Consider the following 24640-nt stretch of genomic DNA (forward strand, 5'->3'; position numbering starts at 1 on the left):
CCCCTGGCAAATGCATCTTCCTGGGGTGACCAGCCGCCAGCTCTGGGTGCCCTGGCTGCTTACTTCCAGCTCAGAGTCCAGTCTCCCCTCCCTCATTCCACCCCCACCAAATCTCCCCCAGTCGGCCCTCTCACCCCCATCATTCTTCCTGGTTTTCCTCATTGGTGGCAGTTTGCAGCCCCAAAGCCACCCAGGTGGATTCTTGCTCTGGTCTCATCCGCCAGTTGAAACACTGCTATTTTAATTAAATCCTACGGATTTTTTTTTTTTTAAGCCTGAATGTCTTCGGCAGCCAAGGAAGTCTGCCTTTGATGAAGGTGGAGTTGGAGTGAAGAGGGAGCCATGTAAGTGATCAGATTTCCCGGGTCACCTTTACCAAAAGACTCGCATTAGTCCTGGAGCCGAGCAGGGGCCCCGCATCCGCAGAAAAGGCCAGAGTAAAGCCGCCGCCAGCTGAATGGAACTGGGGAGGGTCGCTTGGGCGCCGGGGTACTCGGTGGCCAATGGGTGGGTGGAAGGAGGTGGGCACGAGGGGATCCAGAGAGGAGGGAGAGCAGGCCTGGGTGCAGATCCCCCCTCACGCCAAGCTCCCTGTGCTGTGCGGACTTCCAGGAGGGAGGTGACACATGGGCCCTAAGAGCCACTGTGGGCCCTCTGGTCTGGGGCTGGGGTCTAGTGGTGTTGGGTGTTGACACCAGGGTGAACCTCTCCAGAGTCCCACAGGCAGAGAGTCAGGAGACGAGAGGTGATCTGGGGACCCTCTGGAGTTAAGACCGCCACCAGTAGTCTCCTCTCCATCCTTCCCCACCCCAGACTGGGGCCAGTAGCCCCCTGAGAAGCTCCAGGGGCAACAGGTTGCGGGAAAGTTGTGGAGAAAGTGAATGACCTCCTCGGAGCTCTGGGCTTGGCCGCCTGGTTGCGGAAGGCAAGAGGAAAGGGAGGGGGCGTCCAGTGTTTGATACTAGGTGGCTTTTGGGACTCCCTCAGGGTCAGCCTCCACTCTCTCCTTCTACCCCGCTCCACAAGGACTTACAAATCCCTAGTCTGTGTCCCAGTTAGGGAAGCAGGAGGGTGCTGGAGGCCACAGCCCTGCCCCTCAACCCCGGGGGATGCCTTTGTTCTCCAAGGTCCCGCCCACTGCTAGGCTCTCCCCTTTCACCCCTGGGGCGTCCAGGATCCCCCCCTTCTGCTTTGACATTCAGCTCTTGTAGACCCTGCACCCACATCCTCAGATCCTCCACACAACCACAGTTCCTTCCACTCAGTAGGCTTCAGAGCCAGAACCCAGCCCCGCCACCCCAGCTTCCTGGCCCAGCCATGAACAGAGCTTGTTTGATTTCTCCCCAAAGATGTAGTTATTATTATTATTATTATTATCATTATTTAAAGCCAGCCTCCATATTTTCAGTGTCTAGACACTGCTAAGTGGGGCGGGGAAGAGGCCCTGTCTCTTCTTTGTCTCTGATGGATGTTCTGGGGCTGATTTGAGCTCCCTCTCCCAGCAGCAACAGAAGGCCAGTGGGGTGAGGGGAGGCTGCAGCAGGGTCCTGGGGTGGGCTGGGAAGCTTTCCTGCAGACATTGTTTCTTCAGAGTGTTCCCCCATCTTGCTCCCCTAGAAGGCGGGTCTCCCCTGGAAGTCTTCTTGAAAAGACCTGGAGCCCTAGACAGTCTCCTCCCCAAGTCTCTGTTGCTTGCCTGGGTCCCCTCATCCCACCCCCAAGTTCCTTCCCACTAGGACAGCTGGAGCATGGTACCTGGGACTGCGTGTCTGCTGTTCCCTCTAACTTTTTCTGGTAAGGTGAGAAGCTGGCATTCTCACAGAGACAGGAGCTATGGTTTGGGGGAAACCTGTGGTGCAGAGGCCCCAAGGCTGGACCCCCTGACTCTCCCACTGGATCCTTATAGTCTCCCCTAATAGGATGCCTCTCTACCTCTCTGTGGATGGAAGGGCTCAGTGGCCTCCATGCCAAGGGGGACAGCACAGTGTTGACCCCAGCTCTGCCCAGGCCAGGGCTGGGGACATTTCAGGCTAAGTCTCCCCAGTTCTGCCAGTGTCATCCCTGTCCTCCCCCCTCCCTGTGCAGCATGTTTGCAAAAGGGGGTGAAATTCCTTCCCTGGCTCTCCTTCCTCTCCCTCCCTCCCTCCCTTTCCCCCTTTGCAACCCGGAAGAGCTCGGCTCTCGGCAGCAAGAGGGAGGCGGAGGGAGGGCTTCCGAGGAAGGATGCACTTCGCCCAGGTTTTACTTCTCACTGGCCGCCGGCGGGGGATGCCGTGAGCCGCCGGGGCAGAGCCCAGGCGCCAGGGCCCCAGGTCTATCTGTCCTTCCTGCCTTCACACCTCTCCCCTTCCACACCCTGAGTTGGGGACAAATAACAGCTAGGAACAAACTACCCAGGTCAGTACCCCACCACTCTCTGTCTGTCTGTCTGCCTGCCTGCCCCACATGGAGAGGGTGTACAGAACGGGTCTGCCCTCCCAACGGACAGCTGACCCTGGGAGAAACTGAGCTTGAGCCTGGTCCTTATTGTTAGACAGCTGTGCTGGCCCCAGCTCCCTTCAGTGACCTTGGCTGAGCAGGCGTGGTGTGTGCCGGCATGCATGCCCTTGTTTGGAGGGAAGTGCAACCACAACTAGGCAAGCAGAAAAGAACCTGGGCAGGAAAACCCAGAGCTGGTGGGAAGGCTGGGGCTGGCTGGACACCCTCCTTTCCACTGCAGAGGGGGTCAGGGGGCTGGGGGAGGAGGAGAACCCACCCACCCAAATTTCTTCCAGGCAGCCCAGCTGCTGCTTTGGGAACAGAGTGTCAATGGTGTGTTTCTGTCCCTCTGCTTACAAGTGCATGTTTGGGCTCATTGTCTCTGTGTATAATTAAAGTGGCAGCTGTAGGCTGTGAGATAAAAGTTGGAGTCCAGATGTGTGGGCATCTGGCATCCCCCAGGAATGAGTATTCTGGTGAGGTGGAGGTGCCTGTGCTTTGAGAGGTGCCCCCGAGCCGAGTGAGGAAACTGAAGCCTCCCTGAGAGGGTTCCTCAGGAGTGGGCAGGGGCAGAGAGGGCAAGGGTCTGACTTTCTCCTGGGACCTCTGACCAGCAGACCTCCCAAGAAGTTTCTCCATAAGAAGCAGGTCCTGAGAAGAGAGACGTGTTCAAAATGCAAGGGAAACAGTGGAGTGGCTTGGATGGGAGAATTGCATTTGTGGCTGGCTGTTCTTCCTGAGAACGTGTGTGTGTGTGTGTGTGTGTGTGTGTGTGTGTGTGTGTGTGTGTGTACTGGCTTTCCAAAAGCCTGGAGCCAGAACCCAGGAAGCTGCATTTCCCTTTATTAGCTACTTCCACCCAGCCTTGTGGCAGAAGATATATGATATACAAGGGGGTAAGTCGGGGTGCAGTGAAGGGAAGGGATAGCCCCTTGGCCACTCTTTGGCAGATTCTCTTCTGTTGGGGCAGGTGCCATAGGAACTGGGGTGTTTAAGGACCCTTCTTGTGGAGGTTAAGGTAATTGGTACCAGAACCCTGGGAGGTGGCAGGAAATGGGGAGTCCTGAGAAGGTGTGGAGGGTCCCTTGGATAGCTTGCTGTTCTCTAGTACAGGCTGGGCTGCACTGGGGTGTGGATGTTTGGAGCCTGGGCCTGCTTATAGGGACACCTGCATCCCCTTTGTGGAGTGTCTGTTTATGTGGATCAAACACTCCCTTGATTGCTTCCTTTTCTTAACGGTTTGGTGTAATGGAGAGAGAAAGAGGCTTAGCTACCACTTTGAATTGGGCCCAGAGAGCCCCCCACTGGACTCCAATCCCCCGTTTTGCAGTGCTAGGAGGGGTAGGAGAGCAGCACGTTGACCCCCAGTGCTGGGAGACCATCTCCTCGGTTGGTGTCTGCGGGTCTGCAGGCACACGTGTGCAGCTGCTGTTTTGTTTTATGTAACAAATTGCTCGGGGTCCACGAGGTGGCAGGCGGCAGACAGCATTCTGGATCCTGCCCAGGGCCTGGCAGGGAGAGGCAGCAGGCAGACCCCCATGTGGAAGGGCTATGGAGGGGGGTTGAGGAGTCCCCTTCACACCTCAGAGTCCTGAGGTCACTGGGGGGCTCCAGCCTGTGTTTTTAGAAACGAAGCACTGGTATTCCCTGGACAAACGAAATTGGAAATTGCCCTTCACTGCTTTTGGCCTGTGAATTGCCTTTCCTCTGGGTCCAGGGTCCATGGCACACAGAGGGTGTTCAGTTTTCCTGGCTGATATGGGGACCAGAAAACATCAGTGCCCAGATAAAACCTGCTCCAGCCCAAATGCCAAGTGACCCAAATGCAGGGTCAGCTGGAGACGGGCCGGGCCAAGTCCAAGGTGACAAGCTGGACCTGTAGTGGGTTCCTGTGTGGACCCCAACTGTCCAGAAAATTCCTGGGGCCTTGGTTTCTTGCAAGTGAGCTGGCTTTTCCTGGCTGTGGGTGGCCTCCCATACCTGGGAGTCCCTCAGGCTTTCAAGGTGGGTCTGCAGACCCTAAGATGAGAAAGGGGATGTAGACGCAGTGAGCCACTTGCAAGACCACTGATACCTCTGGGAAATCTAAGAGCCCCCTGTCCAGGAGGGCACCCCACCATCCACTGAACTAAGTCCATCACTTCTCTGGTGCACCCCACTGCTGAGGGCAGGAGGAAGGGAGAGTGGGGGCCTTGCCCCTTCTCCTTGGTGACCCCCTTTCTTCTCATGCACCCTGACGGGGTGCAATTTCTTTCCTAGCCAACCCCCTCCTAAGGAACTTTTCAACCCAAAAGCAGAAATCTCCAGTCGTCCCCCACCCCCAGCGCTGCACCCCTACCTGCCCAGCCCAACTTTTATCTCCTGCAATCAGGGTTTTTCTCAAGCGGGGCACGCGGACCAGGATCCCCCGCAGCTGGAGGGCCCGGCGGGCGGCGGGCGGCGGGGGCGGAGCGGGTAATCTCCCTGCGCATCTCCTCTCGCTCTGACTTTCTGTTTCTAGCTGCCCCTCTTGGTCCGCGCCAGTTTCCTTCCGAATTTTAAACTGTAATAGATGAATAAGCATAAAGGAGAGAGAGAGAGGTAAATCAAACCGCACGCCACCCCCAGCGCCAGGGCTGTTTTCCCAGGCTGGTGGGCGCGGTGGGCGTGGGAGCCGGGAGCTACGCACAAAGCTCTCCCACCCGGCCCGCGGTTTTCCAGCGCTACGCGGCCACCGCCAGGCCGTCACCTCGGACATGGAGTTTCGGGGTCTCCCTTTCTCTGTCTCTCCCCTGCCTGCTGAGTCTAGCGCGCTTCCTTCTCCATCACGGTTCAGTTTCCCAACCTCTGCATTTCAGCTCTTGCGGGAAAGAGCGCGGGGCTTGGGTGGAATTATAGGGACGGATGTCACAGTATGGAGACCCGGGTTCTGGGGGTTTCGGGCCCCAGCGGTTTCTCCTGGAGCCTTGTCGGGGGCTCATCCCCTTCGCTTTGCAGCCCGCGAGATGTTCGTACCCGGGCTATTCCCGGACCCAGTAAAATCACCGCCCAGCCGCGGAAATACAACCCGGGGTCCAGGGTGGAGCAGGGGTCAGGAGTGAGGCTCCTCCGAGCGGGGGTGTGGACGCGCCAGAAAGGGGTTCTCTCTCTCTCTCTCTCTCTCACTCCTCTTCCCGCGTGGGGAAAGAAATCGGGACGCAAATCGGCCGAGCGAGGTGGGAGACTCCGGCGTTAAGGAGACCGCTTTCCATCACCCCACTTTTCTCCCTCGACAGGCCTTGGGGAACCTCAACTTAGAAACTTGCGCAGGCGTGCCATTTTGGGGGTTCCCGCTGTGGGCGGTGGGTGAGGCCCAAAATCAGCTTCTTCGAGTCCAGGCACCTTGTCTGGTAGCTGTCACCCCGTTTTCAACGTATCCCATCAGAACTACCAAACCCAAAGAGAAGTGGGTCAGACCTGCCAGAGCCTCAGTGAGCACCCTGGCCCCGGCCGCACCGAATCGAATTAAACGCCTCTGGGCGGTCATTGTTTGGCTAATTGCCCCAGCAATGGGTGCGATTAAAAATGGGGACACCCAATGACAGGCCCCAATAGGCCGCGGTCCGCGAGCAGACCGCCCGCCAGCGCACCAAGCTGGTGCGGGCACCGGCGCCGGCCTTGCCACCTCTGGCCTCCGCTTCCTCCCCAGACGCACAGGCTGCGTGGCCCGTTCACACCATTTTTTATTGACCGGTAGCAGACCGGGAAGATTGATCGCACCGGCGAAGGCGAGGTCTTATTCTCTCCCAGCCCAGCTGCGGGGCCTTGTTCCAGTTTTTGGCCTTTGCTGTGGCTCCGCGCCTTCCCTGCCCCCCAGCCCCGCAGGTCCCGGGTTTCTGCTCTGTCTCCGCTGGCGCAGCCGGGTCCGCCCAGGCCGGCGCCGAGGCTCCGGGGGGAGGGAGCGGCCGGCTTGGCGGCTTCTCTTCCCGCCTGCAGAGATTTGCTGCCTCGCTGGAAATCCGCGCTGCCTGCCTGCAAAGTCCTTAAGTAAACACGCTCAAATGACCGCCCCGGGCGCCTGCTCCCCCGCGCGGGATTAGCAGATCCGCACTCCGGACGCCGGACCCCGTCCGGCCGGTCCAGTCCACTCGGCGGGCGGTCTCTCCCGCACCTCGGCCCCGCGGAGCTCGCCTGGAGGGAAGCGCCGGCCGCTAGGCTCGGGCGGGTGACTCGGGGCGCGGGTGTCTGCGTCCTCCGAGTCCTGCGACCTCAGGGGTGGGCCAGGTGGCGCTCTCCTCCCCGGGCACCGCGGGGTCCCGTGCCTCGGAGGGTCCAGGCGTCCCGTTCACAGCGGGACAGCCTCCGCGGTGCCCGGAGCCGGTGGGAGGGACCTTCCAACGGGCATGAGGCTGGGGCTGCGTGTGGGTCGGTTCATCCTAGGGCGGGCGGGAGGACAGGCTCCATTTCTTACCCTCTCCCCAAGAGGGCACACACTCCCCGCTCAACTTGACTCCTAGAGCGTTCGCCTGGGGCCTGGCGGGGCGGGTCGGCCACACCGGTTCCCGCCGCCGCGGGCCCGGCTCTTCCGGGGGGGTGGGAAGGGCAGTGGTGGTGCGTTAGGCCGCCTGCACGGCTCGGGAATGCGTGCCTCGGGGTCCCGGGCCTCCGGGCCCTGCTCCTGCCCCTTACCCTGCTGAGCGAGGCCTTGTGCCCTCGGGAGCCGCGGGCCAGCGGTGGCGGCATCCTCCTTGGCCTCCTGGTTTCCACCCCCGGGCTCCACCGGCTGACGGGGAGACAGGGTCGGGGAGGGGCGCGGGGCGGGAGGTTCCCTAGATCAGTCCGGGGTACCTGGGGAGGGAGGGGGCGTGGGGTTTTGCAGCTGGGCGCGCCCAGGCATCTCAGCTGGAGGGTGGGCTTGGCGCGCACCGGGACCACCTTCCTTCCCCCCCAACCCCCTCCCCTCTTTTCCCCTGGCCGCCCGGGGAGCCGGGGAGGAGGAGGACTTGGAGGAGGAGGAAGAGGAGGAAGGCGGCCTGCCTGTGTCGGCGAGGCGGGTCAGGCCGGCGCCGGGTCGGGCCCAGACCCCAGCAGCTCGGCTGTGCGCCCCAGGCCACACGCCGCCGCTGCGCTCCGGCCGCGCTCCCTTCCCCCCTCCCCCCTCCTTCCCGCGGGTCCGGAGCCCGACCTCAGCCCTCTCCCTCCTCCTCCCCTGCTCGGCGCCCCCCCCCCCCCCCATGCTCCTGGCTCTGGGGCTGGGCCCGTGACGTCAAACCCTGTGTGGCGTCGGCGAGACTGGCCGGCGCGGGCCATCAAAAGAGCAACGTCCTCTTTCCCAATTACCCACTGTCAGCCGGGGAACAGGGGCGGACCGGCTGGGAATTAAATGCTAAATACCCCCTACAGGCTGGCTCCGCGACACCGGGAGACCAGCCACAGGCCCCCCAGCCCTCGCGGCAGGCTCCCCGCCACCCAGAGCCACAAGGGCCTTCTAGATCTTGTCTTTTTCCAAGGCTTCTGCGCGCACGGTCTACCAGTCTCCGCTCAGTCCGGCTCCGTGCTGGTGATTTCAGGCCATCGAACCAGCCCCCCTAAGTTTAGGGGGCTATCTCAGAAGCGCCTCTCCAGCGGAAGGCCTTGCTTACTATATTTTCTCTCTTTCCTAAATTGTCAGCCCTCCCGAAGCGCATATTTCCAGGGACTGGCGTCTGCAGTCTGCCAGCGCGCGGGGATGGCTCGCTCTCTCCATTCCCGGCTTCTAGGTCTGGGTGCGGGGGAACTAGCTAGGGGTTAACCAGCTAAGGCCCGAGCACGCCCAGAATCACTGCTGCTCTTTTTTGAGGTTTGTCTTTTTCCCTTTCTTGCTCCTTTTAGTCATCCTTCATCTTCATCTCGGGTATATTATTATCATTATGTTATTAATTATTTTTTAAGATTTTAAAAATTTACTTATTAATGAGAAAGATAGGAAAGAGAGAAAGAACCAGACATCTTTCTGGTACATGTGCTGCCAGGAATTGAACTAAGGACCTCATGCTTGAGAGTCCAACACTTTATCCACTGCGCTACCTCCTGGACCACTATTACTCATTATTTTAAGCAAATACGTGTGCACATTGGCTTCTCCTTGTTTACAGAGCGGCTTCCGGCGCACTTGAGGCAGAAACTAAATAATTGAAAGGTTTGCAGAGCGCTGTAGGCTGCAGAGCCGGCCCTGGAGAGCCGTGGTCGGAGTAAAAGGGAAAATCGATGATGCTTTACTGGGCCGCTCTAATAAACCCGGCTAAGTGGGCTCAGGAGGAACACGGGCCGGGGAGTCACTTCCTGCTGCGGGTCTGGAAACCCGCCCTGAAGATAACAAACCTCTGACTGAACTAGATGTACAGGCAAGGAAAGCCTCTGACGTGTGGCCGTTTCTTTCAAATAAAATTTTTCTAGTGTCTACAAGGGTTGCGTTTTTAAAAAGACACACCCCACCCACCCCAGGCAGACATACCAGGTTAAGAAAAAAATAAAGGTGGAGGGAATTTTCCTTAAGTGGTAAAGTTTGGTGCTTGCTGGGAATGGAGGGGGGTACAGGAGAAAGTGAGCAAAGCCTTGAGTTCAGATGTATCCATTTTCAGGGCCCTCGTGGGGGACCCTCCACTGGCTCCTGGCACACACCGTCCAGGTGGGGGAGCGTAGGGTGCAGCGAGGTTGCCCAGCCCGCCTGAACCGCCAGAGCCCAGGCACCGCTAGGGGATGCAGTGGCTCAAAGGACCGCGGGAGGCCGGGAGGTTGGAGCCGGGGTCCGCCCACAGCCGCCCCGCCGCGGCCTCGCCCGCCGATTGGCCCGTTACAGGCCCCGCCCATATCCCCGCCCATCGCGGGGCGTCCTGCAGCCGAGCTTTTCGAGCCCTGAGCGCGCCGGGCAACCAGAGCCGCTCGCGGGACTCGTGCGCTGTGGGAGGCCCCGCAGGGGTGGCTTCCTCCGCTGGGGAGGAGCGGCCCGGGCCGGATTAAGTAGGCCCTCCCTGGAGGGAGAGAAGCGAGTAACAGGAGAGCAGAGTTCTTTCTCTGCAACCACTCGCTGCACTTGGGGGACTTGTTGGAGTCCCCTCAATCCATCATCGTTGTCAGTGCATCCCCCAAGCACGCATCGATCACAAATAGAATAGAATAGAATAGAATAGAATAGAATAGAATAGAATAGAACAGAATAGAATGACATCTGCGACAGCTGAACCGCTCAGCGGAGAGGGGCTTGTGGGTGCAAACGAGCGGGTACAGTGACACTCGAGTTCAAGTCACAGTTCCTCCGAGGATAGCAGCTCCAGAGGCCAATCCGAAGTACTTGCACATAAACTTTACTTTTCTGATCTGTATCCACATAAGCACAGAAGCCAGCAACAGCTCGAGATCCCGTGTGTGTGTCTCTGTGTGAGTGTGTGTGTGTTGTAGAATTTTTTTTTTAAGTTGGTTCGCTTAAAGAATGACTTTATGAATGGGACGGTGAGGCCAGCTCCCTGGGCCAGGGTAGTCTACGCAGCCCAGTGAATCGCCCCAGCAGACGCCCCAGTTAAAGGGCTAGAGCGCGCTCGCCGACCCCCTAGCTCCGGGCTCCCCCAGCTCGCTGGTCCCGCGCCCCCCGGCCTGCCGGCTGGCCGCCACCCTCCCCGGCGCCCCTTTCCGGTCAGTGCAGGGGCGGGCGCAGGGGCGGGGGTGTGGGGTGAGGGTGCAGCCCTGAGCCGGGTTGGGTTGCAGTTTCCTCGTGCGGGCGATCCAGTCCCCTCCTCGCTGCCCCAGGCTCCTCCCCTCCGCGCGGATGACACTGGAACCTCCTTAAGTTGCGTCGCGCCACAGCTGTCTGCGAACACTGAGCTGCCTGGCGCCGTCTTGATACTTTGAGAAAGAATGCATTCCCTGTAAAAAATACCCAGTGAGGGAGAGAGAGGGAGAGGGAGAGGGAGAGGGAGAGGGAGAGGAAGGGAGAGGAAAAGAGAGAGCGAGAGCGAGAGAGTGAGAGAGCGAGAGCGAGAGAGAGAGAGAGAGAGCGAGCGAGCGAGAGAGAACGAGAGCCGGAGCAGCCAAGCCACCCGCCGGGCAGTTCAGCTCTGCCAACCGCGGGCGCGCTCCTTTGCCCCCCCACCCCGCTCCCTGAGCTCCAGGTGGGTACCTGCATCCTGCCTTTTGCCCGCCCGGGGCTTTGTGCACTTGGGATTGCTCTCCCCTTCCTCTCGGCTCGGGAAGTTTTGGGGTTCAGTCTTCCTCTTCTGAAGTTTCTGGAGTCTGGGAGCCCGTTCCGGGACCTGTGTTCCCGGAGGGAGGGAGCTGTCTCCGCAGTTGGAGGCGCGCAGACGGGGCTGGACTCCAAGGGGTCCGGGGGCTGGGGCTGCCCTAGAGATCGACCCCTCCGGGGCCGGGCCCCCAGGCTCTCGGGGCTCCGAGGAGGCGTGAGCGCGCGAGTACGTGTGTGTGGGGGAGGCGGGAGGTGGTGCCACTTCCTAAGCTCAGCTGCTCGGGTGCCCGGGTGCTCACCCAGGTCTCCCCTTCTCCCCTGTGCAGGTGACGGAGGAGAGAGACGCTGCGACCCAGGAAACAGGGGCGCGGAGCCTTCCAGCCACCCTCGCGCCCCGAAATCCCTCCCCCTTTTTTCTTCAACCGAGTCCCCCTTTTATCTTTCAGTATTTATTTTTTGGGAAAAAAAATCCTGCTTCTTTGGGCGAAGTCACCTTTTAAAAAGTTTATTTTTTAAAACTTATTTGATCACCTGTCCCAGCCAGCATTCCCATAGCTCTCCCCGCCAACTGGAGACAAATCGTTAGACACCTTCCGCCCCATACTCCTCCTGCGAGCACCTGCGAAGCTTCGGAGCCCCCACTTTCCCGCCCGCCCTCCGTCTCCGTGCGGTTTCGGCCGGGCCACAGGGCGCGACGCTCGGGGCCATGGAGGTGACGGCCGACCAGCCGCGCTGGGTGAGCCACCACCACCCCGCGGTGCTCAACGGGCAGCACCCGGACACGCACCACCCGGGGCTCGGCCATTCCTACATGGACGCGGCGCAGTACCCGCTGCCGGAGGAGGTGGACGTGCTCTTCAACATCGACGGTCAAGGCAACCACGTCCCGTCCTACTACGGCAACTCGGTGAGGGCCACTGTGCAGAGGTACCCGCCGACCCACCACGGTGAGTGAGGCGCCCGCAGCCACCCCGCGCTCGGGGCCGAGTCCGAGGGAGCGGGGGCCGGGTGTGGAGAGCTGCCGCCGCCTCCCCACCCCACCCCACCCCGGGACCGTTACCGGTTGGGTCTCTCTCTCTTTTTTTTCTTTTTTAAACTGGGGCCCGGAAATAGGCGAGGAGGCCGCCTCCACGGTGGTGCGAGTGTGTTTGGAGAGACTGTCTCAGCAGGCAGGCGCTTGGCGGCGGCTGGGGTCACCAAGGCCTGGCGCTCGCTCACCTGGCGCCCCCCGCCTCCGTGGGGCCCGGGGGCCTCGCCCCCCCCCCCCCCCCCCGCCCCGGCCTGGGAGCCGAACCCTGCCCTGCCGCACGCGCTCCTCCACGGCCTTTGGGGCCGCCAGACCAGGCTGAGACCAGGTTCCTTGAATGGGTCTCGTTCCTCACCCTGAATCCCCCGGATTCTTTCTGGGGGGTTCTGACCCACGCCTCAGTTTCTTTCTCCTGCACGCTTCCAGAAAGGTCCCGGAAACGTATTTATTCTTTCGGCTCACTCTCCTGTGACCTCGGCACAGAACCGGGCAGGCCTGGCCCCTCTGGTCTTGGAGGAAAGGAATTGTGGAGCTTTGAAGCAGTTTGAGGGAGAGACAGTATCAGGTCGGAGACTGGTGTGTGTGTGTGTGTGTGTGTGTGTGTGTGTGTGTGTCCGTCCTTAGGTTTCCCGGCTGCACAGAATTTTCCTGCGGCTTGTTTTTTTGGGAACCCCATGGCTACTACGGCTACTACCTGACTCTCCCTTCAGGCCTACACCAGTCCTGGGAGACTCCCCAGGGGATCCTTGGGGGTGTTTTTTTTTTTTTTTTTTTAAGTAAGCCAGAGCAAATTCCACTCGGCCACTTTTCTCTCCCTCTCACCTTGATCGGTTGGTCCCCAAGTATTGAAAAGAGCCCCAGCCCGCAGTGGTGAGAAGTGGGAGAAGCTGTGACACCTTTCAGCAGGGAGAAGGGGAGACAGGCAGTGGGCTTCCAGGGATGCAGGTCGGTGGGGGACCCCTGCTCCAAGCCCCAGAAGGCCCCAGGACAGCCCCCTCGGGCTCTGGCACGCTGCTGTCACCCACTAGGTGCACAGCCACCCAGGCCCAGCCTCTGCGTACTCAGCAGGCTGCGTGGTATTTACTACACGACTTCCTGCATCAGGCGAATCTTGACCCTTGGGCGCCGGGAGCATTCGCCATCTGCATCTCCCCTCCCCTTCCTCTCTCTTCAGATTTTTAGTTTCAGTATTGCTCTCAATGGGTAGGTTCTGCCGGGGAGACCCGAGGCTCGGGGCACTGGCCTTGACACACACCCCGAGTAAGCGGGTGTGAGCACAGCACGTGGAGGCCAAGCTGTTCTGCAATGTGTGTGTGTGAGTGGAGTTGACGCAGCAGCGGCGGGGGGGGGGGGGGGGGGGGGGGGAGTCACTTTTGGCTCAGGCAGTTGCAGGCACCTTTGTTTTCTTCCTCTGTGGTTTTGGGGAAGGGTCAGAAAGGTCCCCATAACTGCCACCTCAGGATCCAACCTCACGGACTGTCTCCAGCTTCAGGGGTTGCCTTGCAAATCCCACTGCAGGCCTGGCCCGGCTCAGGCGTTGGGGTGCCTAGACTGGCTCTGAAGGCCTCTGATTGGGGCCTAGGCAGCTGGGCCTTTCTGCAGGCCTGGGTGTCTTTTCTGGGGTGTTTTTGCCATAGTGGGGCCCAGCTCTGCACTTCAGGCCTCATTTCTATGGCCAGCTTTCTTATCAGGCAGGAGGGGATTAAGCCTGGGGAAGGGCGCTCCTGGGGTTATTGGAGGAGACCCATAAATCAAGTCAGGGTTTAGCCTGGAGAGAGACCTGGGGGTATGTGATTTGGAAGGCTCATCTAGGGAGGCCTCAGAAGCAGCCCCTCTGGGGTGCTAGACACAAGGCCTTTAGCTCCAAGAGGGGGAGTGTATGCACTGTGAATCCCGGACTGGGGATCCTGTGGTCTGTCTGCAGAGGATTTGCTAATAGAGTGAAGAGGGACCTCCAGTAGGGCAGCTCTCACCTGTCTGTCTTTCTGTCTCCCCATCCTGTCTGTCCTCACGCAGGGAGCCAGGTGTGTCGCCCACCTCTGCTGCATGGATCCCTGCCCTGGCTGGATGGAGGCAAGGCGCTGGGCAGCCACCACACCGCCTCACCCTGGAATGCCCTCAGCCCTTTCTCCAAAACGTCCATCCACCACAGCTCCCCGGGGCCCCTGTCCGTCTATCCACCGGCCTCCTCGTCCTCACTGTCTGCTGGTCACTCTAGCCCGCACCTCTTCACTTTCCCGCCCACCCCACCCAAGGATGTGTCCCCGGACCCATCACTGTCCACACCGGGCTCAGGTGGCTCTGGCCGCCAGGATGAGAAGGAGTGTGTCAAGTACCAGGTGCCGTTGCCTGACGGCATGAAGCTGGAGTCCCCACACGCGCGTGGGGGAATGGCTGCCCTGGGCAGCGCTGCATCTTCAGCCCACCACCCCATCACCACCTACCCACCCTATGTCCCTGAGTACAGCTCCGGACTCTTCCCCCCCAGCAGCCTGCTGGGGGGCTCCCCAACGGGCTTTGGTTGCAAGTCCAGGCCCAAGGCCAGATCCAGCACAGGTAGGAGCGGCTCCCTGCTGGGGGTCCCTTCCCTGTCCCCCTTGGGCACCCTCTAGCCCTTCAATTCCAGGGCAGAAAGCTGTGTGCCTGTGTGTGTGTGTTGGGGGCACATTCCAGACCCTTCCATCTCCCAGCTGCCAATAATGAGGTGTCCCATCTCACTCTGGCCTTCGGAACAGAGGGGATAAGGGGATAGAGGGGGTGTGTGGGGTCTGGTGGTCTGATTTAAATCTTCTGATGGACTGAGAAAGGAAAAAAGACAAACAAAAACATTGGTGCTGCCTGCCTCCAGGCTTAACCCGCCTGGCTGACTTGTCAGTTTCCTAGACCAAATGGGAGGCCAGGGAGGGAATAAATCCTTGGTGTTTAATGCTAAAACGAAACCACAAACCTAAACAAACATAGGTCCTTCCTCTGACCCCTCGGCTGTGTCCCTTCTCGATGCGGCTCCCAGGGTCATGCAATCATAGGGGACGCTTCTGTTGCAGACATCTCTGGGCAAAGGTGGGGTGGGGTGTATTTGGGTGCAGAAGTGGCACCCCGATGAAAGAGGGACTCATGGTCTGTGTCTGCAAAGGGGGCTCTCATCCTGACTTGGAGGTGCATTAGGAGCTGTGTGGGGGAGCAGAATGAAAGTCACTATCCTCTTAGTGGCTGTGATGCCAGAGGAAGGCTATCAAGGTCGGGAAGAGCAGGTGTGCCTACTACTCCCCTTTGCTCACGCTCTTCAGAAAAGACATGCCCTTCCCCCTACCTCCTGGAGCTGCCTTAGTCTTCTTCACTTGGCTGCAAAAAATCCCCCAAGCCCACTCCAAATCATGCCGCTTGAGCAAGGAAAGCATCCTTTGCTGCTTTCGGCCCTTTCCACAAGCAGGCTCAATTTTAGGTGGGATGTTAGTGAACAGGCTTGTGGGAGTGCCCTGAGTCAGAGCTCATTCCCTGACCCCTTGCCTCTGCCCTCTGCTTGCAGAGATCCCCTCCTCCTCCCAGTCCTCCCAGCCTCATTGGGTATCTCCTGGTCTGGCAGGGACCCTCTGGGTGCTTTGGAAACGGAACTTGCACAACCCGGAAAAAAAGTGGCAAGGAGGGCCTGGGACCCCATGAGATCTGTTTTCAGAGTTTTTAATTTTTTTTTCCCCAGGGTGACATTCACTCTGCCTGCCTGAGCAGGGCTGTCTCTATTTAGTTGATAAGTTTGAGCTAATCCAATTATTTTCAGACTGCTGCACGCGACAGTTGCATTGTTTATCCCGAGCCAGGAACTTTAATAGAGTCCGGATGCGGTTAGGCTGACAGCTAACGCAGACCTGCGTGTTGACTACATGAAAGTAGGCAGGAGGAGAGGGCGGTGGGCCGGCTAGCGGAGTCAAACAGAAAGCAAGACAGAGGGAGGGTGAGGGAGGGAGGAGAGAGAGAGAGAGAGAGAGAGAGAGAGAGAGAGAGAACGAGAATAGGCAGGCCATTAGCCCCTGGGTCCGATGTGTGGAGGTGATGAGGGATACCAGAGAAATGGGGTACATCTTACCCAGAAAACCCTAGATAAGGTCAAGATTTTTTTTTTTTGGGAGATTGGTGGTCAACTGTGTTCTTTTTTTGCGGGGGGGGGGGGACAGTCATATATATATAACCTTTAAAGCTTTCTTTCTGGGAGGGCTCCAAGTTGTGTGTGGGGGGTGCAGACTGTGGTCTCTGAGGCTCAGTAGAGTGATGGGGGGATTGTTTACAGAGGGATTTTCCCTTCAGAGATGCTGGTTCTTGGTCCCTGTTTTTGTGTTTGTTGGCTCCCCCTTTGTCGGACACGCCTTGGGGTTCAGTCTTTTCCTTTCTCTCTTCTCTCTCCTGCAGACTAAGTGTAGGGTGGGGTGTGCTGATGTGGGCTCTGTGGTTTACCTACACCAACACGATACACCTATTTTATCTATTTATTTTTTGGGAAGGAGTGAGAGGAGACCATTTAAATTTGCCTCTGATTTCTTTCTGATTCCCTTTCTTATAATCCCACTTTCCCCACCGCCATTTTTTTTTTTTTTTAAAGACAATACACCTGCGTAGCTGGGACTTTGGAAGCATGGGAGTAAGGAAGGAACCTTCTAGAAACCTTGGTGTAAAAAGGGGCCACAGTGAGGATTATCCAGGAGGGGATTCTTTCAGTTTTAGTGTGTTTTCTTCCCCCTCTTCTTTGCGAAGACTTTCAGTGAAGGAGGAGGGAGAGCAGAGGGTTGCGGCGTTTTGGAGAAAACGGTTGAACCTGTGGTTAGGGCACCCATTGGCTGTCTAAGCCGAGCAGGCTATGGGGATGGCTTTTTGCAAACAAAAGACAAAAAGCCTTTTTGCTAAAAGGCCTGTTCTTAAATCTCCCCCTCCTTGGCCTGGCCACCCCCCACACCCTTCCTCCCTGCTATGCCAGGGCCAGGATTGCTCTGGAAGAAAAGGGGAGGGGGGGTTGTAGACATTAGGAGGCCTTGAAGCCCTGTGGTTCTTGTCACCTAGAAGAGGTGTTGTCCCCATGAAGCTCAGCCCAGCGGGGCCCCAGGAATGAGGAGGGCCAGGAGCTAGGCCTGGCCAGTCTGCCTTAGGAGAAATGGTGGTTGGCTGAGGCCGAGGAGGAGCACAGAAAAGAATGAGAAGAGATTTGGGTTTGTGTAGGGAAGTAGTTGGCATGGAAAATGACCCTGGTGTGCAGGCTTGTAGGGAGAAGTAACACTGGTGACTGGCATTTAAAGTCTCTGAAAAGGAAGCTGTTACTCTCACCACCGCCAGCCAGAGGAAAAGAAATCAGACTGATGGAGTCAGCCTGGGAGATCCCCGGGCTGGTCTGTCTGTCTGTGCCAGCCAGCTTGTATGTAGGGGACTGGGAAACCTGATTGTAGGGGCCCCTGGCCTGGGAGGGTGGGGAGTGAACCCCCAGGCCTCTTGCACAGCCCCCTGGTCTCTGCCCCCCCAGCTGAAAGATGTCCAGGTAGAATTCAGTGCATAGCTTCCCCCACCCTTTTTTGAGTATGGAGGAGAACTCTTGGGGGTTCCAGGACACACATCCCATCCCGGGAGACAAGGGACAAGGCTTGGTGCCTAATGACAGAGTGTCTTGAAAAATTCTGCAATCCATTCCATAATAAAAAAAATTAAATTTGAGCAAAAAATAGAACATCTCTTTTAATGCTCACCTGCATACCTATATGCAATTTTTTTTGAAGTTTAAAGTGGATAGAAACCTGGGACTGTCATGTCCTCATGTAAACAAATATAAATCTCTTCCCACTGCTCTCAAATCCCTATCTTCCCCCAGAACCTGGAAGAGCAGGACCTTCTTCCTTAGCATGAAGGCTTGCAAAGGCCCATGGGTCCTGGTGGTTTGTTCTCACTGCAGGGAGTCAAACTTCCTGGAGCCCACTCTGGGGTGAGGGGCTACACCCCACCAATGTCTCTCAGGAGGTCTGGGGTCAGCAGATTCATTTCTGAAAATATTAATTACCTGAAACAAAATGGCCTCCTGGGGTTTACTTTGTTCTTTCACCCCAACTTTCCAAATCCCCCCTCCCCACCCAAAGACAGCCAAGCCTTAACATTTCTCCTTGGGGTGGGATCCACTTTAGTGGTGTGATTGCAAGGGTAAGGGGTTTGCAGGAGCTTGCCAGAGCCCTATGGAGAATAAGCCCCCCAAAAGCATAAGGGTTCCCTTAGCCCCTACCATCCTCCTTTTCCTCCTGGCAAAGGAGTTGAATGGACCCGGAGGCAAACCCCCATCCCCCCACCCCCCCCATCCCCCCCAGCCCCAAATTGGTATTTTGAGGCATTCTCTCCAGGATCTTTCTGGGTCAGTCTCCAGCCTGGAGTGAGGCACCAACCTGGCCTGGCCGGTTTTTTTGTTTATTTTGTTTGTTTGTTTTTGGGAAAAAGAGCCTCTATAGGCGGGCCATGGAGGAAGCACTCTTCCCTCCCCCCCCCCCATCCCTTAGGCTCCACTGGCCTTCCCAGCCCTCTAAGCCCTTCCTTCCTCTCCTCTCCTGCCCTTCTTCTCACCTCTGGGCTCCTGACCCGAGGATCATACTGTTTTTCCCCTTTTCTCAGACCCTAGAAGAGGAGTCTAGAACACTCTTTAAAAAAAAGGTTATTTATTTACTTTTTCCCTAGAGACCACAGATGATTCCCCAGAGACATGGTGGACTCCAGCAGCTAGGCCTTCCTCTCTCACTTTGATGGTGGGGACAGTGATAATTCTATGGGGAGTGAAATTAAAAAAAAACCCCGACCCCTCACACCCCCAGTCTGCCCATGAATCACTTCTAGGGCTTGGTATCTGTGTGTCTCCAGGCGTCCTTGTTTCCACCAGCACCTGAGACAGACCCGGTCATCATAATGGCCACCTTTGTTTTGCATTGAGGGCAAACTGAATGGAATGTGTTTGCTCCAGCCCCGCACCCAACTTTTCTCAGGGAACTAGTTCAAGTTTAAATTTGCCTTCCTCCTTGGCTGCCTCTAGCTCCCCCACCAGCCAGCCAGGATTCTGGGGGAGGGGAATGTTGGGGTGTATGTGTGTGCATAGCTGGGGCAGGATATTTCAAAAATTGCTCTGCTCAGTTATTGGGGGGGCTTCCAGGAGAAGTGGAGATATTCTCCCCACCCCCCTCCTGTGCCTCTAAAGATGGAAGACAGACTGGAGAGGAGAGTTCTGGTCTCAGACACCTCAGCCCAGCTGCCAGCTCCCCTGCTCCCCTGCTCCCCTGCCCCCTGCCCTGAGTGACTCAGGTGTGCTCTTGCTTCCAGAAGGCAGGGAGTGTGTTAACTGTGGGGCTACCTCCACCCCGCTGTGGCGGAGAGATGGGACTGGCCACTACCTGTGCAACGCCTGTGGCCTCTACCACAAGATGAATGGGCAAAACCGACCTCTCATCAAGCCCAAGAGGAGACTGGTGAGTGTCTGATCCCAGGGATGCCGGTGGGCACAGGGCTCTGGGTTTTCAATTTCCTCCCACCAGGAAGGAGTGCTTCTGCAGGAAATTGGCAAGGGGCCCCCAGGCCCCCTTGTCTGATGGGGGATCTAGTTATTGTTTCCAAATTGGGTAGACTGAAAAGCATGTGTGTTCTCTCTCTCCTCCCTCTCCCTCTCTTTCTCATTTTTTCTTTTCCCCTCTGCTTTGCACCTTTCCTAAAGGATGCTGAGGCATTGGGGCTCAGATCTGACCCACACAACTAAGATGTAGAGTAATTGCTGAGGGAATGTTCTGGGTCCATCCAGAGCAGCTTCCTGGAGGAATCCCAGACTGGGTCTCACATGCTGGGAGGCTGACATGTCTAGTGACTACCCTTTCTTGCTCTCGGGAATTGAAAAGTTTCTGCAGGTCCTTCCTGTGGGGAAAGTGAAGTGATTCCAGTCTTCTCTCCATATTTAGCTTGGCTCTCCTTTTTCAATTGCTGAGTTACCTACTCGCTACTCTTCTTTCCATCTTAAAGTTCATGAGCAGAGCCAGTGAAATAGCTCACTTGGATAGTGCCCTGCTTCACCACTTATGTGGCCCAAGTTTGAGCCTGATTTCCACCTCACTGAAGGAAGCTTTGGTGTGGTGGTCTCTTTCATTTTCCCTCAGGCAAACACAAATAAAAAAGCAAACTTGACTATAAGGAATAATTGGGGTTTCCTGGGACTGTAAAGGGAAAACCAGTAGTAGAGATGGTCAGGCTAGATAAATGACAGGTATGTGCATCAGAGACAAACAGAGGCAGCCAGTGGCCTGAGAGATGGCACAGAAGATAAAGCACTGCACTCACAAGCAGGAGGTCCTGAGTTCGATCCCCAGCATTGCTTATGCCAGAGTGGTACTCTAGTTCTCTCTCCTGTCAAAAAAAAAAAGTGGACAGGACTGATGACCGAGACCCTTGACCAGAGTGTGACCCCCACTGAACAGGAGACCAGAATGTTTTTGTTGGTAATGATCCATTCCTAAATGAGGAACATGGGGGTTCCCCAGGCAGGAGGAAGCAGGGAGGTACAGCCATCCACTTAAGAGGAGAGAAGAGTGGTCCAGGAGGTGGCACAGTGGATAAGGCTTTGGACTCTCAAGCATGAGGTCCCAAGTTTAATCCCCAGCAGCACATGTACCAGAGTGATGTCTGGTTCTTTCTCTCTCTCCTATCATTTCTCATGAATAAATAGATCAGATCTTAAAAAAAAAAAAAAAGAGGAGAGAAGAGCTCAACCAGATCTTAAATAGGATTTGTCTCCTAAGACTTGCCATAGCTCAGTGCCTCTCATCTCCTTGTCACAAGGAGGAGAAAGGTCTTTCTAGGTTTGAAGACCACTGTGAATAGTGCTTGACATCCTCAGCTTTGCTCTTTCTGCTCTTTGCCCCCTGCCTCAGCTTTCTCAGTGGACTACTCTCTCTTTGAGCTTAGAGCTGGGTTTTCTTCTCTCCTATGCAAAGCTGACTTCCTAGGAAAAGGCTGACAGGTTTCTGATGCTGGAGATGTCTGCAGCAAAACTCAGCTTCCCCAGGATGCTCAGCGAGATGCTGGAACACATCAGAACAAGATGTGTTTGAGAAAGGGGGAAAAAATGGCTGGAGGTATTAGCATAGAACGAATGTGATCATAACACAAAAGAATGTCTGAATCATTCAGAACCTGGCGAGAGAGAGAGAGAGAGAGAGAGAGAGAGAGAGAGAGAGGGAGAGGTAAGAAAAGGGGGAAAGACAGAAACTTCGAGGAAAACTCTGGTTATTAAAATAAGATGTGGTGCTAATAGACTTAGCTCTTCCCCACCCCCCTCATCAGGTTTATTTGTTTTTAGTTGTTTAGGAGAAAGAGAAAGGGAGAAAAAGAGAGAGAGACAGAGAGAGAGACATTCCAGAGCACTGCTGAACTCTTTCATGTGGCAGTGCAGGAATTTGAACCTGGGACCTCAGGCATAGAAGTTTATGTGCTCCCACTAAGCTATCTCTTTTATTTTGGATTTACTTTTTTTTTTTCTTCCTAGTGAAGAAGAGAAAGAGGGAGCTAGAACATGATTCTGTCATCTGTGGTGTGAGGGGTTGGGACTTGGGGCCTCGCACATGCAAAGTGTCCTATTATCTCCCCATATGATTGCTTTTATTTATTTACTTATTTACTTTTAAGGCAGACAAATAAGGAGTGGAAAAGAGAGGAGGTGAAAGTTTCTTAGACTACGGACTGATTGACATTTCTTTGGTGTCCTTCTTTCTGGATGGATCACATATAAGGGCCCCACTTGCATTTTACATGATGCCTTCAGTCACCTTTCATAGTATGGTTCTAGAATTCTGAGTAAGAATCTCCTTTAATTCTGAGTTCTTTTGAAGCTACCTTTTCTTTCTTATTCATCTGTTCTAGGTGGTTTTCTATTTTTAGTTCCATAGAACTCAGAGCTGTGGAGTTATGTCAGGATTATGGTCTTTGATGCGTTTGGTTCCTGAACTCCTAGAACTTTTCTTCTTCTTTCCACTATTTCCTTTCTCTTTTGCCCAGCTCCATTGCCCCTATTGATCATATATATATATATTTTTTTTGCTTTGCATATGTCAGATTCCTTTATACTTGCCCAGCTCAGGTGGGGCTGGCTCTCCCATGATGTGGATCTGACACTGGATAGACTCAGGCAGGAGAGATAAGAAAGCTTTGGAGGGGAGGAAGAACCGTGGTATCCCCCACCACAATCTGGGATTGTCATATGTCTCATAAGTGGCTGAGGATCTTGTTTTATTAATGCATTGTGTCTCCTGCTAGTGAACCAGACACTCGCAGACTTTTAGGGCTTTGGTATAAATTCACACTGGCCTGCAGACAGATTCTGAGTCTGTGTTTATGTGGTCATCACATGAGCCAGGGCTTCCTGCCTACAAGATTTCACTGCTCCTGTGAACTCATTTTTTCCAGCTAGAGGATGAAAGAGAGAGAGGAGAGATAGCACAGCACTAGTCCACTACCCATGAAGCCTCCCTTTTGTTTGGTGCTTCTATGGGGTGACAGGGGCTGGAACCCAAGTCATCGCACATGCTAGTGTGCTCTACAGAGTGAGCTGTCTTTTGTGCTTTGTTCCCTAGTATTCTTTTTAAAGGAAAAAAAAAATACAGGGAGATGATATGGCAACTGGTCTAAGTTCAGTGCTGGAGTTTCTTCTGTTTGGATACATTGCATATAAGGGCCCTGATTTAGATAATGCTTGCTTTATAGAAAATCTTTAACAGTGCTAGTTTGATACCTCATTTTCTTTCTAAGAAAGAAATTGGCAAAACCCACAGAGACATCCCAAATGATCACGTCTCCTGTGGCGGGGGGGGGGGGTCTGGGCATGGAAAGGGGGGGGGTCCACAGACTGTCCTGAATGGACAGCCAGAGAGAGAGCCTTTTCAGCTATGATAGAGAAAGACTGTTCTCCAGTGCTAGAATCTTACAATGCAGAACAGGAGAAAGGACTAGAGCAGACATAGTAGCCCAATGTCATAGCTCTGCTCTTTGAACCAGAGGCAGGATGAACATATCTGGGGAGCAATTTTGTGGCTTTGAAAGGAGTCAGCCTGATTAATCTGAAATGGCCACTGGGTTTCTGTATGTGTCAGCTTTGAGCACTGGGTCCAACTTTGCCTGTCTGAAAACATTTGCAGGAAAAATGCACTGGGATTCCTGAAGTTCCATTTCAGGTCTTTCAGGGCCATGTTAGAATTTTCTGGATTGCAGATCAAGAGCAGTCAAGTCCTTTTTTATTCTTCTGTCTTTTCTTCTATAGTTTTGAGTCTAGGGACAGAAACCTTTGGCAGTGACATTTTAACTTTTATTGGTTTGGAGGCAAGACATGGAGACAAGTGTCCACTTAAAGTGACTCCCCAACCCACACAAACCCCATCTCTCTCAGAAGCTTTCTAGAATTTCTTTTTCAGTTTGGATGGAATAAATTGCCAGTCATCTTCTCCATTTATATGACCTGTCACAAAGGAAAGGAGAGGCTCCTTTGAGGGAAGAGGGAGTGGCATGATGCTTTGGTGACACTGTGGGGAGGCCCTGTGTGCTGGCCTCGTCCTGCTCTGGATATTGAGAGGGAGGTGGAAGGAGGTGTCAGCTGGGGGGGGGAGAGTGGTACATGCCTCAATCCTTGTAAGCTTGACTCATGAACTGAAAGCTACTTCAACATGTGTGGGTGGCTGTCACCTCAAGGGATACAGGCTCCAACTGACCGAGCCTGAAGGCGTGGGCTGTGTGTGTCTGGGGCTGAGGCCCCAAGCACCCCACTTCTCTGATTCAGCCAGCCATCCTTCACCTGGGACCACACTTGTGGTTGCTGCTGGGGGCCTGTTCCTGTGTTGCTGGAGCAACAGCAGGGCTCAGTGCTGAGGTTCTGGGCTATTGTATTGAAAATGCCCAGTGAATAAGGCTGTTTGAAAAAGTGGCTCAGTTATTCTGGTTCATTCAAGATTGCCACCTGAAAAGAAAACATCTTGGGAGAACTTTCTAGAACAGAGGTCATTTGCAGGGGTTTGGCTTTTTCTCCTTGTCCTGGAGGGCAGCAGGCTGAGCTCTGACCATTTGACCCAGTCACAGTCTGGAGGCTTCTGGGCTGGGCTGGCTCTGATGTTCTAGAGGCTGCTTTGGGGGATTTTGAGGGCTTTCATGCTGACCACTTGCTAGCTTTGATTTCAGTGATCCTTTTAAAAAAATATTTGTTTATTTTCCCTTTTGTTGCTTTTGTTGTTTTTTATTGTTGTTGTAGTTGTTGGATAGGACAGAGAGAAATGGAGAGAGGAGGGGAAGATAGAGAGGGGGAGAGAAAGATAGACACCAGCAGACCTGCTTCACGGGAGCCGGGGGCTTGAACTGGGATCCTTATGCTGGTCCTTGCTCTTTGCTCCACCTGTACTTAACCCGCTGCACTACTGCCCGACTCGTGATCCTTTTTTTTTTTTTCCCTGAACCTGTCTGTGGAGTTTTAGAAATAACACCTTATGTTTGTTTGAGTCTGACCCTCTCCTCTCTTCCTCTCTGTCACTCAACCCTCAGTCGGCAGCCAGAAGGGCCGGCACGTCCTGTGCAAACTGTCAAACCACCACCACCACTCTCTGGAGAAGAAACGCCAATGGAGACCCTGTGTGCAATGCCTGTGGACTGTACTACAAGCTCCACAATGTAAGTGTCAGGGGTGTGTGTGTGGGGGTCTGAAATTCCATGTAGACAGCTTCCCTGCTTCCAAGGCTGACTCAGGCTGGAGGGCCTGAGCCAAAGCTCCTACCCCTTCCAAGATAACTTCAGGATGGCAGGAGTCACATATGTCTGGGCTCTTCCTCTGATAATCTCCCCAGCGTCACCAGTTACATTTGGATGCTTTCTGGTTATTTAAATCTTGCAAAAAAGGGCAGGGTAGGGGAGATGGTGCAGTGAGTAGAGCACAGGACTTACGTGTCAGG

At 55.5% G+C, this 24640-nt stretch overlaps 1 protein-coding gene across 3 annotated transcripts in view; it reads left to right on the forward strand.

The window, feature by feature from the left end:
• Positions 1-2261: 2261 nt before the first annotated feature.
• GATA3 (GATA binding protein 3) overlaps positions 2262-24640 on the forward strand; it is a 28148-nt gene continuing 5769 nt past the window's right edge. Inside the window, exons 1-5 of one of the 3 annotated variants that reach the window (XM_060192136.1) lie at positions 2262-2397; positions 10978-11598; positions 13695-14234; positions 18999-19144; positions 24237-24362. In XM_060192136.1, coding sequence (XP_060048119.1) covers positions 11358-11598; positions 13695-14234; positions 18999-19144; positions 24237-24362 — 1053 coding nt within the window. In that variant the 5' untranslated portion in view covers positions 2262-2397; positions 10978-11357. Of the gene's footprint in view, positions 2398-10443; positions 10581-10977; positions 11599-13694; positions 14235-18998; positions 19145-24236; positions 24363-24640 lie in introns of those variants that run through there. The other 2 variants (XM_007534300.3, XM_007534308.3) reach the window with 2 other exon arrangements.

Source organism: Erinaceus europaeus, chromosome 6, assembly GCF_950295315.1.
Source record: "Erinaceus europaeus chromosome 6, mEriEur2.1, whole genome shotgun sequence".
NCBI classification, from domain to species: Eukaryota; Metazoa; Chordata; class Mammalia; order Eulipotyphla; family Erinaceidae; genus Erinaceus; species Erinaceus europaeus.